The 18,816-nt window shown below is 33.2% G+C and overlaps 1 protein-coding gene and 1 long non-coding RNA gene across 3 annotated transcripts; one reads left to right on the plus strand and one right to left on the minus strand.

Annotated features, from left to right (window-relative positions):
• The first annotated feature begins 587 nt into the window (after positions 1-587).
• LOC110703668 (zeatin O-xylosyltransferase-like) lies at positions 588-2,003 on the plus strand. Its single transcript, XM_021881461.1, has 2 exons — positions 588-1,592; positions 1,815-2,003. Exons 1-2 carry the CDS (start codon positions 588-590, stop codon positions 2,001-2,003), a joined length of 1,194 nt encoding a protein of 397 aa, XP_021737153.1.
• Positions 2,004-11,479: 9,476 nt separating this feature from the next.
• LOC110703606 lies at positions 11,480-13,618 on the minus strand. Of its 2 annotated transcripts, XR_002507707.1 has the most exons (3): positions 13,086-13,618; positions 12,686-12,746; positions 11,480-11,954 (listed from the first exon to the last, which is right to left on the minus strand). It is a non-coding gene; the product is annotated as an uncharacterized LOC110703606 (long non-coding RNA). The 2 variants fall into 2 exon arrangements; XR_002507706.1 differs by lacking the exon at positions 11,480-11,954 and having other exon boundaries at positions 12,551-12,746; positions 13,086-13,617.
• Between the last annotated feature and the right edge of the window lie 5,198 nt (positions 13,619-18,816).

Below are 18,816 nucleotides of genomic sequence, written 5' to 3' on the forward strand. Positions count from 1 at the left end.
ATGAAAAAGTTTAGAACATAAGCTAAAAAAATAATTTATAATATAGGAAAAAATTTAGAACATAAGCTGAAAAAATAATTTAGAACATTAGAACAAATTTATAACATAAGCGCTAAAAAAATTTAGTTTATAGGAAATAATTTGGAACATAAGTAGAAAAAATTTAGAATATAAGAAAAAGTTTAGAACATAAGCAGAAAAAAAAAAATTAGAACATAGAAAAAAGTTAAGAATATAAGGTCCTCCCATAGAAATATATATATATATATATATATATATAGAGAGAGAGAGAGAGAGGGAGAATTATATTTCACGAATTAATAATATTAATGTATGAAAATCTTAAGGATATCAAAAGATTACACAAAATAATATCAAATAAAGAATGATAAGATGATATCTTACTATACTAAAGAAAACAAGATATGAATTAAACAATGATACTAAGAGATATATAATATCTTTTTTGATATCTCTAATATTATTATATATATATAGGACATATATAAACAATAAGTCACACTCAATTGGTTGTAAACACAAAACTTTTAAAAACAAACCTCCAAAACTTCATCATAGTACAAAAAATGAACATCCAAACTAAAAACATCGAGCACCATCAAGTAGTAGTGGTAATTGTACAATTACCAGCTCAAGGTCATTTAAACCAACTCCTTCACCTTTCTAACTTTATCACCTCCTATGGAATCCCAGTCCATTATGCTGGTTCCACCTTCCATAACCGACAAGCAAAGATCCGATTCCATGGGTGGAACTCAAAAATCTTAACAAAAATTCATTTCGACGATTTCGAACTTCCTCCTTTTGACTCACCTCCTCCTAAAATCGACGACCTATTCCTACATCACGTGCAACCCCTTTTGGAGGCTATGATGCATCTTCGACAACCCGTGTTTCATCTCATGAAACAACTCTCGAAGATCTATAAAAGAGTTGTAATCATCTATGATAATAGTATGAGTTATATTTTCCAAGATGTTAAGCTCATTCCAAATGGTGAAGCGTATGCCTTCCTTCCCATTTGTGCTTTTACCTATTTTGCTATGGAATGGGAAAGCATGCCCGAGGAAGCTAAACCCTTTCGGGTAGATGCAATTTATGTTCCGAATTGTATGCCTTCTCAAGAGGGATGCATTACTAAAGAGATGTTAGAATTTCTTGAGAATTTTAATAAGTCATCAGGGTTTGAATCAGGGTGGCTCTACAACACCTCAAGAGTAATTGACAGAAAATATGTTGAATTTCTGGGGAAGATGATATCTTTAAAAAAGGGAGATGATGTACAAAATTTTGAATTAGGGCCATTAAATCCGGTTCATATCCAAAGCACTAGCAAAAACAGACATCATTCCCTTGAATGGCTAGATGCTCAAGAGAAGGATTTAATTTTATACGTGTCTTTTTGGACGAGGATATTGCTGAAGGATGATCAAATTGAAGAGTTAGCAAAGGGGTTGGAAATATGCGGTAAGAAATTCATTTGGGTTCTTCAACAGACAGATCCAAATGATATTTTTGTTGAAGCAGATAAAGTGAAAAAGCCTCAACTTCCAGCAAGTTTTGAGGAAAGAGTAAAAGATATAGGTATTGTAGTAAAATATTGGGCGCCTTAGCTTGAAATATTGGGTCATCCATTAGTAGGTGGGTTCATGAGCCACTGTGGTTGGAATTCATGTTTAGAAAGTATTAGTATGGGTGTACCGATTGCAGCGTTTCCTATGCATTCCGATCAACCAAAGAATCCATTTTATATTAGTAATGTGCTCAAAATTGGTGTAATGGTGAAAGATTAGGAACTCCGCGATGAGATTGTAAAGTCAAATATAATTGAGCATGCAGTGAAGACATTAATGGCATCACAAGAAGGAAAGGAGATAAAGAAGAGGGCTAAAGAATTAGGTGAAGCTGTGAGAGGATCAGTTGCAAAATGTGGTGTTTCAGATTTAGAAAGGGATGCTTTCATTGCTCATATCTCTAGATAAGGTTTTTTATTTATTTATTTTTTTAAAGATGAATATAAAAATTTAATCAGGTTATGATTCATTTTATGTGATGCATTTAAAGAATTGTAGAGTCTGCATTATGGTTAGTAGTATGGAGTACAAAGTTGAATTAACCAGTTCTACTAGTTGCATTAAGTTGTTAAAAATATTTTCGATTGATATCATATATTCCAAATCTCTGTTAATCAATTTTAGAGTTGAAAATAAAATGCCAATTCAATTATATAAAATGAAATTTACCCATGTGAATAAAATAATTACAACGTGCACACAAATTTATCTTGATTAATTCAACTACTACATAACTCATTTTTTTTTCATTTATTGGGATGAGTTTTAAATAGGGCCACAGTGGAGTATAGATTACAATTTGGACTAGATTTAGGACCAAATTTGGCCTAAGTAAAGATCATAATCTTTATCCTATTTTTTCTCTCTCCTTATTTTTTCCCTTTCTTTCACTTACATCACACACTACCACCACCAATACTGCACCATGGTCCACGACCAACCACTGCTCTAACACGTAGCCCACAATTGCAACAACCGCAGGGGAGGGTGGGAGTCGACTGTCCCTTTACTTCTCCGCATGCGAGTGTGTGTTAAGTGTTTAAAAAAATCATGTTGTGATTATAGCATTTTTTTCAAATGGCTATAAACTTAGAAATAATTTGTTTCTAAATTATAGGTGAATCTGTATTGAGGATATCTATTAATTCTCTTTCTACTTAGTTCACCCCTCCTCATCACTCCTTTCCTTAATCGACCTTCATGATTTTTGGTAATTTAATCTCTTATTAAGTATCTCTTCCACAATTACACTTTACAGGCCTGGCCATGAGGGTAGGCGGGAGGTGCAACCACCTAGGGCCCAGGGTTTGTAGGGGCCCAAATTCCTAAATAGTTTTCTATGTTAACCTATAGTAAAAAAGGCCAGTTAAAATAAATCTTGTAAATCAAAGCCAAAAACATTAAAATTTTGCAGTATTTTTTTTGGCAATGAGAACTTCATAGATAAATAGCAAATTACAACCTAAGAGCTTAAAATAACTAAAAACAATCAAACACGCCAAACTAAACACACTAACAGCAAACTAGCAACCCTATGTAACTTTACTGAGGACCAAGATATGAAGTTGTGGCAAAGACCACCAATTGCATAAACACCATTGACTTCAGAGTCGGGAAAAACCAAGAGAAACCTACCAAAACTTCATTGCGGACCACGCATTGCCAACTGTAACGAAAAAATAGAGATGGACCGAGAAAGAACTGATGAAGCTTGCAAAAACCTAAGAGCAAAATCAAAAGTAGTTGTTGAGAGCAACACCGACTGAAAGACTGTATCCTATTGTAGGAAACCTGAACGTTGACACCATTCCACTGCCAGGAATGACAAAGCGCAACTACCTCCTAAAAGTCTGGGAATACTACCAAAAGAGTCGTATTTTTTGTATGACTCTACCTTGAGAAACCTTACATGATAATGCAGGTTCTTTGCCTGAAACTCTACCAACAGTGAGACCTGGACATTGGAGGACTTTTCTTACCCCAAAATTTAAAGATGGGGAACCTCCTCAAAGATTTTGTTTAACAACGATGGATGACGATGCCATCACAAACACTAATAATGGGATAATAGCAACCGACTTACTACTCTTATCGTCCCTAAACCACGAAACAACATGAAACCTCTCCACTCAGCAACACCTTCCTCCGGCAAACTCCAAATGCAGGAACCATACCCCAGCACAAATAAACCTACCCCATGCATGGAAGAGCATAATACCATCAAACGAAACCTCTTTAAAACACTCGGTGACCCACTCACCTGTAACTTCCAGAGAACCATAGTCACACCCCAAAAAGACAATCAACAGGACCACCAACACCACAATCAAGGTAGAACTTGACCCTGGAACTTCTAACAACCAAAGCAAAATTGTCCAACAAGATTCCAAAGACAACGCTTCTTTACCCTCCATAAAAGGTACTACGAAAAGAAGCCCCGGCACAAGCCAAAACATCAATGACAAGAGACTCCATTATCAACGGCAGAATGCCCAAAAAACAAGAGCAAACTACCTAAGCAAACAGAGAACACCTAAAAAAACACAAATAAAAACTCACAAAGAAACTCGATACTGAAAGAAGATGACAAGAAATTACCGCACCGTCGAGCTTTGAACCACCACTAAAAGGCCAATGCAAGAAGAACCACCTCACCTAAATCGAACCTTGGATAAAGGGAGGTAAACCCTAGCCTTAACTTCACCCTTTCCGCCGGGAGCACGACCAACAAAATTCCTTTTGACGAGGCCGATAAGGATAGATTTGGCTTCTTGTTTCATTGGTTAATTGGAACCTAACACAACTGACGACCGTAAAAAATCCAATGAAATTGACGAGAAATCAGTCTCCTTGTCTTCTTTATTGAAAAACCTGAAAGGAAAACAGACCAAAAAACAAAAAATTAAAGCAAGAAAGGAAATAAATGGAAGGGCTTGCCTCGTCGGCGACGGCTAGACAAATTGTGCCTGTCGTCGGTGAGCAGGGGCTGAGAAAAAGAGGGGCGGTGGAAGGATAGGGATGGAGGTTAGAGAGTGAACGTTGAACACCTCTTAGTTGTTGTATTGAATCTACAAATTCTACTATTTGAATTTATACTATAATTAAAGTAAATTGAAATAAAAATGATTTCTAGTTATCAAAAGAATATTGATTGATTAGAGCATCCACAATGGTTGCATAAAAGGATAGGATTAATAAATTATTTCCATTGTTTATGTTTTAACTAAAAACCATCTTGCCAATGTTCCATATACTTCATATGATTTTGCCACCTATTTTAACCGTTTAAAGCTACATTACTGCTAGATCACCATTCTCTAATGTACTTTGTATTTTTTATTTTTATGGATAGTAGTTGATCAATTTACGTTATTCAGGTGTTTGAATTTCTTTTTTACAAATACGATTAAAACATTACGAGCTATACAATAAGATTAAAACAATTACGAACTATACAACGCTAATATAATAAAACTTTCAATTTTTTTCATTGGATAATTATGTAAAAAAAAAAACTAAGGGCCCATTATTAATAATTTGCCTAGGGCCCATAAAATATCATGAACGACACTGACACTTTAAGGCCCTATTATTTTGAGCTTCAAGGCGAGCAGAGTAGATTTCAGCGCAGCAGATCATAGCGGAGTCGAGCCGAGCATATTTTATTACTGCAAATTTTATTATTATTATTATTATTATTATTATTATAATCGTTAACTATTAATATTAAATATTTATTATTATTATTAAATATTGTTTACTTATTATTTTTTATTATTAAAAATTAATAATTATTATTATCTTTCAATATTAATTTTTTCTTATAAAAAACCAATTGTTTTTATTTTTAATTATTATTTACTATTATTATTGTTATTATTACTGTTAATATTATTATTATTATTAGTATTATTATTATTAGTATTATTATTATTATTATCATTATTAAATATTAATTATTATTATTATATTCAATATTAATAATTATTTATTATTATTATTATCAAATATTAATTTTTAATTTTATTATTATTATTAAATATTTATTATTATTAAATATTATTTTTAATATTATTATTAAATATTAATTATTTATTATTATTATTATTATTATTATTAAATATTAATTATTATTATAATAATTCAATATTAAATATTATTTTTAAGTAGAGCAAAGCAGAGCAGAGCATATTGAAGCAGAGCAAAGTAGAGTAGAGAAGAGCAGAGAAGCTCTAAAGAACGGAGCCTAAATATGCATCACTTTAAAATTTCCCCCTAACTTTCAATATATATCTCCTTCTCAATTGATTTTTATGGTTTTTGTAAAATTTTAGAAAGTATATATTAATTGCCACTCCTACTCCCTCCCCCTTCCTTCTCCCTTCTCACTTCCTTTACCTCCGTGGGATTTATCTCCTTTGTTACTTGTTTTAAGATAACAAGTATTAAACAATGCATGCTAAGCTGTCTATAAATAAATTAAACAAATTATTATCAACAAATTATGCTTAATTTTTCTACATCTACATCTATAACTAATATCGAAGTAGCAACAACTGACGTTATCTTTTCTCCAAACTTATACACATGTCAACTTATTATATAAAAAAAACTAGTATTCAGTCCGTGGAATGCACGGGTTAGATTTGTTTGTAACTTTTTCCTTATAGAAGGATTGTTAAGTTATGTCTGCCTTTAAAAGTAAAAGTAAAGGAAAAAATTACAAAGTAATAAATAAAGAATATATGTTTGAATATTAATTCCTTATATTCAAAATTACCTAACAAAAAATTGGATTGCAACTATTGAACCACATGTATAAAATTTCATGCCTATTGCCATTCATATTTTTAAAATATATGTCTATTCAAAAACATTAGATGCCAATTACATGAAGCAAAAAAATTTGGAAGATCTGGAATTTAAATTTAATTAGCCCATTAAATCATTTGATTGAAATGCAAGATGAGTAAAAAAAAAAATTCTAATTTTATCAATTGGATCAATTTGATAAAAAATACACAACATACAAGTAATTAAATTGAGAAGAATGGAAATATGCAAACTTTAAAAAATTAGGAAAAAAAAAAGTAGAATAACCACACTTACATTTAATATTGCTTTTGAGTTTTGAAACATGATTACATTAAGTGCATGAAAAATTGATTAAGAGTATAAACAACATACAAGTAGTTAAATTTAGAACGGAAAGATGCAAACTTTAAAAAAAATTCAAAAAAAAAAAACAAATATAGCAGAATAACCAGACTTACTATTAAATATTGCTTTTGAGTTTTTGCACATGGTTATAACTTTGATAAATTATTCCAAAAAAAAGAGAGAAACTTCCCTTAATGGTTGCAAAAATGTTGTAACAAAAATATCAATTGAAACCAAAAACTTCACAAGTTGACATAAACCTATAATGAATAAAGAAATTGAAAATAAGTTTAAAATATATACAAAATCATGAATTTCATTGTAATTTTTTGATTTTGTTTGCAAAAAAGAAAGTCATTAATATAACGATGGGGTAAAAAGAAGGTAAGAGAGATTGGAAGGAAAGAAAGATAGATAAAGTGAAGGTAGTTGTGATATGATAATAATCTTAAATGGATGTATAGATTAATTAAATACTGGGAAGTGAATGAAGTGTTATTTGGAGAACAAATAATACAAATAAAAGATAAACGTTAGAGATTTTGGGAAGTGAATGAAGCGTTGTTTGGAGAATAAACTGATTAAATAAAAAGATAAATATCCGTTTTTTTAACTTTAATTAATTATTATTTTTTAACCCAAAAAAAGACACACAGACACTCTAAATTTCCTTTAAATTATCCTGTTTTAAAATAATATTATTAAAAAGATAAACATTAGAGATTTTGGGAAGTGAATGAAGCGTTGTTTGGAGAATAAATCGAACAAAAAAGAAAGATAAATATTAGTTTTTTTTAACATTAATTATTATTTTTTTAACCCAAAAAAAAAAAGGAAAATTAAAAGGACACGTGTACACTCTAAATTTCCTTTAAATTTTCATGCTTTAAAATAATAGAATTGATTTTCCTCCCAAAAGTGCATGTTTATTTTAGAAAAAAAAAAAATATATCACGTGATAGTTTTCATACATTGTACCTAAATAAATCATTTAAATCTATGACAGTAAACTAATATTTTCTATAATAATGGGATATAAATGGGTATAGTTGTTTTTGTACTTATCCCAAACTACTATCCATTTTACATAAATCAATAATTTAAATTAATAAACGTAAACTATACACTATATTTTCCTAAAAAGTAGGATATTAACGGACATAGTTGTATTTCTACTTATCCTTTCTTTTGATTTGATTTAACGATCATGGGATGATTCGTTTTCTTTTGTCAAACTTATTCTCAAGGGTAGTAGTATTGAGGCTTTTGGGAAGTTTTGAATTGCGATTGATAGAAGTGGTAATATTGGTTGTGGCTACACTTGCGACCACTAGCTACTCTTTTTTCTTTGTTATATTGTAGTCCACCAATGTTACAATATTTAGAGCTGGTTGTATGTGCAGAAAATGTAAAGATTATCCAAACAATTAATGATTGGTTTGCTTTTAAATGATTAATCATATTGCTGGTGTTGCTTCTTAATACAAAAATTTTGAAAAAAAATTCATATCAGAATATTTTCTTAATACAAAATTTTTGTATATGTTTATTTTTTTAAAAAAATTCATGAAGTTTTTTTACATACTATTGAACGTGTTGTTGATAGTACTTTTTTTTTCTTTCAAAAAATTGATAAATTGAACTTTGTAGTATTTCTTACTCTGTATTTGATAATTTGGGTGTTGTTTCATTTAAGTTTAAGTTGGCTACTAGAGGTCAATTATAAAAAAAAAACATTATGTATTATTAGTACTATATCATTTAGCATCATTGGATTATGGTTTTATCTATAGCAAAAGCTAACGAGCGTTTTGGGGGCATTAGATCGATAAGAGAACTAAATGTGAATATATCCCTACTTTATAAAAAGTGGGAGAATACTCTTATAAACAATGTTACGACATATATACCCCTCAAAATGTTTATTTACCTTCATACCCCTATTAAAGGTTGTTTGTTTCTCTCTAAAAGTGGGACAATACTCTTATTAACAGTGTTACGACATATATCTCCCAAGGCTTCTTGATGATTTTGAGGCTCTAAGATGGATATAAATGAAGGGAGGCACAAAAGTTTCTCATTTGCGATCTTGTTTGAGTTTCTTTTCCTATGTCACTGGTGATGAGATCGGTAGGATGTGAACCTTGATACTTGAATGACTTAGGTTGATATTCCCTCGCTGGAACTCCAATTTGAGGAGCTTCTTGCTCTGTTCCTTCTGCTTCTTCTTCATTAGCTGGTTCCTCATTGACTTGTACTTCTAGTTGAGGAACTTCTTCATTCTCCTGCTTATTTTGCTTTGGAATAGGTTGCTCTTCTCTGGTTTGCTTTTGAACTTCTTATTCATCCCTATCTCTTATCAATCCAATCTCAAAATCATTATTTTCTTCTTGTTCTTGTACACTCACAAACCGGTTAACTTCATCAAAGATTATGTGAATGCTTTCCTCGACACACATTGAATTTTTATTATAAATTCTATAAGCATTTGCTATTAGAGGCATATCCAAGGAATATAGCCTCCTTACTTCTTTCATCAAATTTTCCTAAGTTTTTCTTACCATTGTTATGTATAATGAACTTACAACCAAAGGCTCTAATATGAGATACGTTTGGCTTTGTCCCTTTGAACAATTCATAGGGAGTCTTGTTGATGATGCTCTGATTGTTACTCTGCTAAGAATGTAACGTGTTGTGTTCACGGCTTCAACCCAGAAGTTCCTTGGCAATCCACTTGCAATCAGCATCGTCCTTGCCATTTCCTCCATAATTCGATTCCTCCTTTCTACAACTCCATTTTGTTGGGGAGTCCTTAAAGCTGAGAATTTGTAGTTCATATCATTTTCCTTGCAAAACTCATCAAACTTTAAGTTCTCAAATTCAGTTCCTGATCTGATCTAAGATGGTTTATGGAGTGACCATTGATTTTCTGTAATTTCTTGGAAAAGGCAATATACTCGTCAAAGGTTGCTTTTTTGTTATCAGGAAAAATAACCCAAGTGAATCTGGAATTATCATCAACAATAACCAATACATATTTCTTGCCACTACTGCTTTGAATTCTCATGGGACCACACAAATCCATATGGATTAGTTCCAGAGGCTTTGTGGTGTTTACCGTTTTCTTCAATTTAAAGATGAATGAACATGCCTTTCACACATGCATCATAAACTTTGTTCTGTAGGAACTTAAATATAGGAAGTCCTACAACCAAGTTCCTTAATTGACCTGAGTTTGTCGAGTAATGAAAAGCTAGCATGTTCAAAACGTTTAAGCTATAGTAGGGGATTATCTTCTACAACACCCAAACATGTAAGGTTGTTCCTTAGGATTAAGTTGAGGTCGACAGTATATGTGTTCCCTCTTCTTGTTCCTTCAAGAACAACCTTTCCTGACTTGTTGATGTTGATTTGTAAAGATTCAGAAGCAAAACTTATAGAGTTATCTTTATAACAAAATTGTGATATACTGAGCAAATTGTGCGTCAAGCCCTCGACCAGGAACACATTATCTATGGAGTGAGTCTTCGATCTTCTAATCTTTCCTTTTCCAATGATCTCACCCTTTTTATTATCCCCAAAGGTTACTGTTCCTCCAGGGTAGTCTTCTAGTAAGAGAAACTTTTTATGAAGCAACGAAGGTTCCAACTCCTTGATGCTTACGTATACAAGAAGTCCAGTGGGAGCATCATAGTTTTTTTAGTCTTGTATGTAGATGACATACTGCTCATGGGGAACTACATACCAATGCTTGAGTCAGTCAAGGAGTGGTTGAAGAGTTGTTTCTCCATGAAAGACTTGGATGACGCCGAGTACATATTGGGAACCAAGATCCATCGAGACAGGTCTCGAAGGATGATTGGATTGAGTCAAGAAACTTATTTTGATAAGGTTCTTGACAAATTTTCGATGAAAGACTCTAAGAGAGGATTTCTCCCCATGTCTCATGGCATTACACTCAGTAAATCTTAGTGCCCTAAAACGCCAGAAGAGATGAGACGTATTGTTGATTAATGACAGGATAAAGTCATAATCACCTAATAAAAAATATTACCTAAATCCACTAACTATGTAGATAGGGAAGAAGGGTCGAACCACAAGGAAACAACTCAATTTATTCCTAATTAATAACATAATCTAAATTATCAAGTAACCAAATTGTTATTATAAAAGGGAACTAAACTACTAAGAGTAAAAGTGGGAAGGAATAAAAGTAGGAGGAAAATCAATGAAATAAAAGTCTAGGGCATAAGTTCACTAATAAACAATATTCCAGGATAAAATATAACAATCAATCATCAATGCATCAATTAATCAAATCATAAAGGGCTTTCGCTACGTATTACAATCACAGAGTTGATTTACCGGTATTAAATCTCATCTCTCGGATCTTAACTTAACCATTTATAAATTAGTCCGCATATTGAAACTAAGCCTAAACATCAATTATCATCTATCGAATCAATATTGCTAAACTCATACAATTAAGACAGTCCTAATCTAATTACATAGCATTAAATCAATCAATAGGAAATTAATCAAGCATTAACAATCAACAATAATAAATTACCCCTTCATATTATTTATAGGAAATTACCCATAAACCTTAGAAAGAAAACTACTCACACATAATTGAGTCAAAACTAATCAAAGCAATTGAAGGAAAAATGATGAATTAAAGAAATAAAATTACTGAAATTAATAAAGAAGAAATTGTTACCGAAGTTATCGTAAACAAGGAGTTGAATCAAGAACAAAGTATGGAGTTTGTAGAGAGAAAATAAAACTAATTAGAGAGAGAAAGTCTAAGAAGAGAGGTCCTAAACAAAAGCATTAAAATCGTATTTTTACAAAAACCCACAATTACTCCGATCCTAATTAAAACTAAGAAATTTGCTGAAAATAGCTCTCCAGAAACGCGCGCCCGATCGGGCGAAGGGCCGTCCGATCGGGCCCGCCTTTTTCTTCTCCCCTTGTTTTGGGCATCCGCCCGATCGGGCTAAAGCTCGCCCAATCGGGCCTGGCTATAGGCTGGACGTGGATTGGGCTTCATTCTTGGCCCAATTCAAATCTCCACTTTGGGTCTTGAATGCTCGGTGTCCAATGCAATCGGTTGTGCCTTCAAATGCTCGTAGTCGTTCCGCGATAATCCCAGGAAAAAGCTCCAAAGATGCAATTTCCTACAAAACTCAACCAAAACTACGAAAACAGTAGAAAACACCAATTAGTTATAAAAGTGGCTCTAAAGAGCCAAAAACACTACTAATTACGACCAAGAGACGGGGGTAAAATACTATACAAAATAGACATATCAAACTCCCCACAACCAAACCCTTGCTTGTCCCTAATCAAGGCAATGAATCAAAACAAACTATGATTTCACCCCAAATCAAATCAAAGATCCAAAATATAACTCAAGGTCAATCCAACAAACATACATCAAACACTACTACAAAAAATATGCTTGAGAGACCGCCTTTGGCCGAATCTCTATCTTAGGGGTCTCTTTGATTAAGAGACCCTTTCTCATGAGGGGTTTGTTTGTGCGGACAAAGCGACCCGTTGTCACTGACAACAGGTCTGTTATTTACGGGATGAAGATTAATAGTTTCGAAGAGAAAGAGACCCGTTGTTTGATATAAGGGGTCTGTTTAACTGTATGAAACAGACCAGTCAAGTCAAATAACCGGTCTCTTTGTTTTTTATATTTTGAAAAAAAAATTTTTTTTTTTTACGGTTTGCGTTTTAATTAATTTTGTTTTTGTGCTCTATACAAATTGGTATAATTGAGGAGCTAAATTATAAATTGGTATTAGTAATTTGTATACTTAATTTGTACACTTAATTTATACACTTAATTTGTATGTAACATGAAAAAAAACAAAACAAAAAAATTGTTTGAATTTATTGAAATTTACAATTACAATTACATTAATTAGGCTTGAGTACTCTGATCATCCATTTGCTACCTTGTAACGACATCAAGCAGATCTGACAAAACAAAATTAAAAAAAAAAAAATGAATGATTATAATTGAGAATTCCACTAGAAAACTTTAGATTTACATTCAACAAAGAAAAAACTAAGTAAATGAGATTTGCACAACAAATTTAAAGTGTAAATATAAAATTTAAAGTGTAAATATAAAATTTAAAGTGTAAATACCAAAAAAACACCACCAGACCACCCGTAATTACCCCAGCAACCCACGAAAAAATATCAAAACAACTCAACCTAAACCAAAATCACTACGAAAAAACTCAATCACCTAACCAAAAAACTTGTAAAATTATTATTTTTTTTTTTAAAAAAATAGATATGAAAATTTACCTTTTTTTTTTTGCCAAATTAACCATGAAAACTCCAGATCTGGAGTTTTTTTTAGTCAAAATTAACCTTGAAAGCCTTAAATTTAAGCTTTTATTGATGGTGATGAAATAAAATACGAGGTAACAATGGCTGTGTTAAGAAGGATGAACGAGGTAGCAACGAAGGCATTCAGGAGGAGAAAGCGGTGCCAGCATTAAGGAGGAGGAGGCCGGAGGAAGAGACGTCGGGATTAAGAAGGAGGAGGCAGAGATGCCGGCGTTAAGAAGGAGGTGGTGGTAACGTATTTTCGCTCCGGGAGAAATACAAGATGAGAGGAGAGGAGAAGAGAGTGTAAGAGAAAGAGGGAGCGGCGTGATGGGGTTTAGGGAAATGACAAGAGATCAAAAGAAATAGGGTTTTGGTTAATGTTTCCAAATAAAAAAATAGAAAATAAAAATTGATTAAGTGGTGGGCCCCTTACACACATAAGGGACCTGCTAAGGCAAGCTAAGTTCTCTTATTTTTTTTCCCTCCATCTCTTTCAAAACTATTGGTGGGCCCTTTGATATATAAGAGACTCGTTGTCTCTAATATCAGATCTTTTATATCAAAGAGACCCGTTGTATTAACCAACAGGTCTTTTATTATAGATCCTTTTGCTCATTTTTGTAGTAGTGAAAATCAATCATTCAAATCCATTCAACTTCCTATCTTCCCTAGCAATTGTCAAGTAGAGCAAACCACAAGAGCATATAGAATTCAAGACTAGTGCTCATACACTCAACTCTTATTTATGTGGCGAGTAAATAATGTACTCGATTGCTCTCCAACCACCCCTTTATTGTGAACAATGCCCTCCCAAACTCACAACACTCGTGTGTTTTAAGAGAATAGCACTCAACCTAAATAGTCGACTCGGAATACATCAAGCCATCCCTTGCATTGACAAACAACTAATTTCACATCTACACAATTCTATGCACAAAGGTCAGAAGGTCTTTAAAGCTTGTAATGTAAGGCTAGGGTAAAGGGTAGGAAATATTTGGGAAAAGGTGAGAGCAAAGCCATGCTTAAGGGAGCCATATCATAATAAAACCCAAGGTCAAAAACTAGTAATGACCAAATCATCTCCAACCACAACTTAACTCCACAAAAGTTCACCAAACAACCAAAATTAACATCTCACATAACCACCATCACTTACAAATTCACTCACAAAAAATATGATAATAAAGAATTAGAGTGAAATAAAACAAACTTTGAACTCATCCTTTATTTCTTTTTTTTTTTTTTCAAACTTGAACTTTTTTTCCTTGAATTGTTTCTCTCTCTCTCTCTCTCTTTTTTCTTGAGCAACCTTCACATAGACCATTTGAAATATTTTTTTTTCTTTTGCTCTTTTTTTTTTCTTTTTATCTCACATTTATTGGAAATTTTTTCAACTTTTGAACACCTATTTTAATTTTTTTTCCAATCACAAAATCAAAAGAACAATCACTCTTCTTTTATTCCCACATTGTGCAAATAATATGCACACCACAACTCCCTCACCTCACCAACTAATAGCTCCCCCAAGCCAAGCTTGGGACTAGTAACCAATAGGGTTCACATAGGCTTGCAATGTGGCTAAATAATCAATAAAAGGGCACAAGCAACAACATGGGTAGCAAGAAGGGAACAAATGTATCTAATATCGTCTGAAGGCTACCTAAAAGAATGAATGTCTTCATCCTCCACATTGTGCATAATAGTGAATCATATAAACATTACTCATAGTCACAAGTTAATACTCAGATTCATTGATATACCAGGAACTAACACACATTCCTCACCAAATCAACTAGTTAAGCACTATATTCACAAGTAGTTGGAAAAAATTGACGCATGCTAAGGTTTCAAGGCAATCAAACATCAAATCATGACCAACTAATCCACAATGTTCATCATTAATATCCTAGAGTCAAATTTTTTTTTTCCAAGGGGCACTGGGAAGCATGATTCATTTTCTTCATTGGAACGTAATTTTGCATTTTTTTAAACTTTTCAAATTTTTTTGTATTTTTGTTTTTTTTTCAAAAGCAATAAAACTACTCTAAAAAGCAATAAAGAAACTACACTAGAAAGAAATAAAAAGAAGAAAATAGAGAGAGAAATACCATATATACAAGATCTCCTCCAAGCCAAATCAAGTAAATCGGGGTCCTAGACCTACCGGCCTCGGCCGTCTTACCACTCCTTTGAAAATGTTGAGCCATCTTAAGGGGAATGTTTAGTTTTTCACTACTAGGGATCATATAGGTGGATAACAACTCTAACTCATCCCTCCTCACGTTGTCCGGCTCATGCCTCCCAAAGATGGTGAGGCCAACAAACCGTTGCCAAAATTTTGGCACGAGATGTTGTATCCTAGTTCCCTTGGCATGTTGGAGGTTTTCAAGCACATTTCCTGTCAAAGTCAAATATATTTCGACACAATAGTCCTTAGGAGGTTCCGTTAGCTTATCCGACTTTCAAATAAAAAATTCTACCAAATTCTTTCAACGACAATCTAAAATCTTTATTAATCAAACGGAATTGAACATGATATACGGACGCACTAGACTTAATCAAATTAAACGTAGAAATAAATTCAACGGTCAAATAATCATAAGTATCGTAATGCAATTTGAATAAACCACTCATTCCAATTCCTTTGAACAATTTTTCCACATGCTTGTCAATTCCTAACTTAGACAAAGTCGGGTGATGAACAAAACGAGAAGAAATTACCTGCCTCTCAATGAGATTGAGCATCCTATTCTTTTGCTCGGTGCTTGTGACCACCACCTCGCTCCATCCCAGAATTTGGAGCTCCGGGTCGACCGTGGGTGTTGGTGGTTGCCTTGATGACTCACCCCTTTATGTCCTTGATCTCTTGAATGCCATTCTTGAAAAGTTGAAGCTTTCTCTCTCTTAGGGTTTCCTTAAAAATTAAGAGAAACAAGTGAAAAGTATATTTAGATTGTAGAGGAAAGTGAGAGGATGAAGAATATGTAAATAATTTTAAGTTTTGATGGGAGAATTTGAGAAGATCTTGAGTCGTAATCACCTAATCAAAAATAAAAATAAAATTGTTTGCACGGCAACTACGCCAAATTCTGACAAGCTAAAGTAGTAATCACCTAATAAAAAATATTACCTAAATCCACTAACTATGTAGATAGGGAAGAAGGTTCGAACCACAAGGAAACAAGTCAATTTATTCCTAATTAATAACATAATCTAAATTATCAAGTAACCAAATTGTTATTATAAAAGGGAACTAAACTACTAAGAGTAAAAGTGGGAAGGAATAAAAGTAGGAGGAAAATCAATGAAATAAAAGCCTAGGGCATAGGTTCACCAATAAACAATATTCCAGGGTAAAACATAACAATAAATCATCAATGCATCAATTAATCAGATCATAAAGGGCTTTCGCTACGTATTACAATCACAGAGTTAATTTACCGGTATTAAATCTCATCTCTCGAATCTCGACTTAACCATTTATAAATTAGTTCGCCTATTGAAACTAAGCCTTAACATCAATTCTCATCTCTCGAATCTTGAATCAATATTGCTAAACTCATACAATTAAACCAGGCCTAATCTAATTGCATAGCATTAAATCAATCAATAGGAAATTAATCAAGCATTGACAATCAACAATAATAAATTACCCCTTCATATTATTTATGGATCCCCATAAACCCTAGAAAGAGAACTACTCACACATAATTGAATCAAAACTAATCAAAGCAACTAAAAGAAACATGATGAATTAAAGAAATAAAATTACTGAAATTAATAAAGAAGAAATTGTTACCGAAGTTGTCGTAAACAAGGTGTTGAATCAAGAACAAAGTATGGAGTTTGTAGAGAGAAAATAAAACTAAGTAAAGAGATAAAGTCTAAGAAGAGAGGTCCTAAAAAAAAGCATTAAAATCTTATTTTTACAAAAACCCATAAATTACTCCTAATTAAAACTAAGAAATTCGCTGAAAATAGCTCTCTAGAAACGCGCACCCGATCGGCAAAGGGCCGCCCGATCGGGCCCGCCTTTTTCTTCGCCCCCTTGTTCTGGCATCCGCCCGATCGGGCTAAAGCCCGCCTGATCGGGTCCGGCTATAGGCTGGACTTGGATTGGGCTTCATTCTTGGCCCAATTCGAATCTCCACTTCTGGTCTTGAATACTCGGTGTCCAATGCAATCGGTCGTGCCTTCAAATGCTCATAGTCATTCTGCGATAATCCCGGGAAAAAGCTCCAAAGATGCAATTTCCTACAAAACTCAACCAAAACTACAAAAATAGTAGAAAACACCAATTATAATAAAAGTGGCTCTAAAGAGATAAAAAAATACTACTAAATACGACCAAGGGACGGGGTAAAACACTGTAAAAAATAAACATATCTATAAACCTTATGCTTCGGCAATAGGGTCAATCATGTATACTATGATATGTACAAGACCAGATGTTTCATATGCTCTAAGCATGTGTAGCAGATTTTAAACAAATCCAGGAGAAGCACACTAGACAGCTGCCAAGAACATCCTTAAGTACTTGAGAAGGACTAAAGGAATGTTTCTAGTGTATGGCGGTGAAGATGAGTTGGTTGTCAAAGGTTATACGGATGGGAGTTTCCAAACAGACATAGATGATTTTAAATCCTAGTATGGGTACATCTTTTGTCTGAATGGATGAGCAGTGAACTGGAAGAGTTTAAAGCAAAGCACTATCGCAGACTAAACTACAGAATAAGAGTATTTAGTTGTTGTTGAAGCAGCTAAGGAAGCTGTTTGGATTAAGAAATTCCTTATTGAGATGGACATTGTACCAAGTGCTCTAAAGAGAATCGAGTGGTATTGTGAAAAAATGGCACCATTGCTCAATCAAAGCAGCCTAGGTCATACTTCAAATCCAAACATATTGAGAGGAAGTATCATCTCATTCGAGAAATCATTGGCGGAGGGGATGTTAAGATGTGCAAAGTTCATACGGATGAGAATATCGTTGATCCACTTACTAAACCCCTTCCATTGCCCAAGCATGAGAAACATGCTAATGCAACTAGATTGAGGCTGATGATGTAATTTAAGTTGTATTTGTTTTCGGAGAAAAACTTATTACATATGTAATACATTCATTGGCAGAATTATGTTTAATCAGAAATTCATCATTTCTCTTATTTAATTATGGTTTTATGATATTAAATAAAATGTCCAAAATAATTATGGATTGATGGGCTTATCAGGTTGATGACCTGGTGAATGAAACCCCACAGGTGAACAAAATCCATACATTATTTGAGTTACTAGTTCGGAATCATTAAAGTGGACATAAATGATTTCAATAAATGGACTAGCATGTAAGATTGATTGGATAGCGCATTTTCATGGGCTATAGGGGCATAGTGATGATACTCGGTCAATCACATGGGTATGCATGAATGATGCATGATCGAACTATAGACCTACTTTGAAGTTCAAGTATAGAACTTCGGATATATTAGTGGATTCCTTTGACATGAATGGAACACTGATTCCATTCAATGATTGGTTTAACTGTGGTACACTCAAACGTCTGCCCGTAACTGGAGAATATAAAGTGTGTTTCCCGGTTACTTCATGAATTGAGTGGGAGCTTTGGTTGCCACAAGATTGGATTGAGTCTACCTATTTAATTAGGAATGTTTCTTGGCCCCTTGAGGAGGGAGAATTCAGAAAATGC

This window comes from Chenopodium quinoa, unplaced genomic scaffold (assembly GCF_001683475.1).
Source record: "Chenopodium quinoa cultivar QQ74 unplaced genomic scaffold, ASM168347v1, whole genome shotgun sequence".
NCBI lineage: Eukaryota > Viridiplantae > Streptophyta > Magnoliopsida > Caryophyllales > Amaranthaceae > Chenopodium > Chenopodium quinoa.

Coding starts and splice junctions, on each gene's coding strand:
- LOC110703668 (XM_021881461.1), top strand. CDS start 588: ATGAACATCCAAACTAAAAACATCGAGCACCATCAAGTAGTAGTGGTA. Junction 1,593..1,814: donor CAGCAAGTTTTGAGGAAAGA/GTAAAAGATATA, acceptor GTGAAAGATTAG/GAACTCCGCGATGAGATTGT.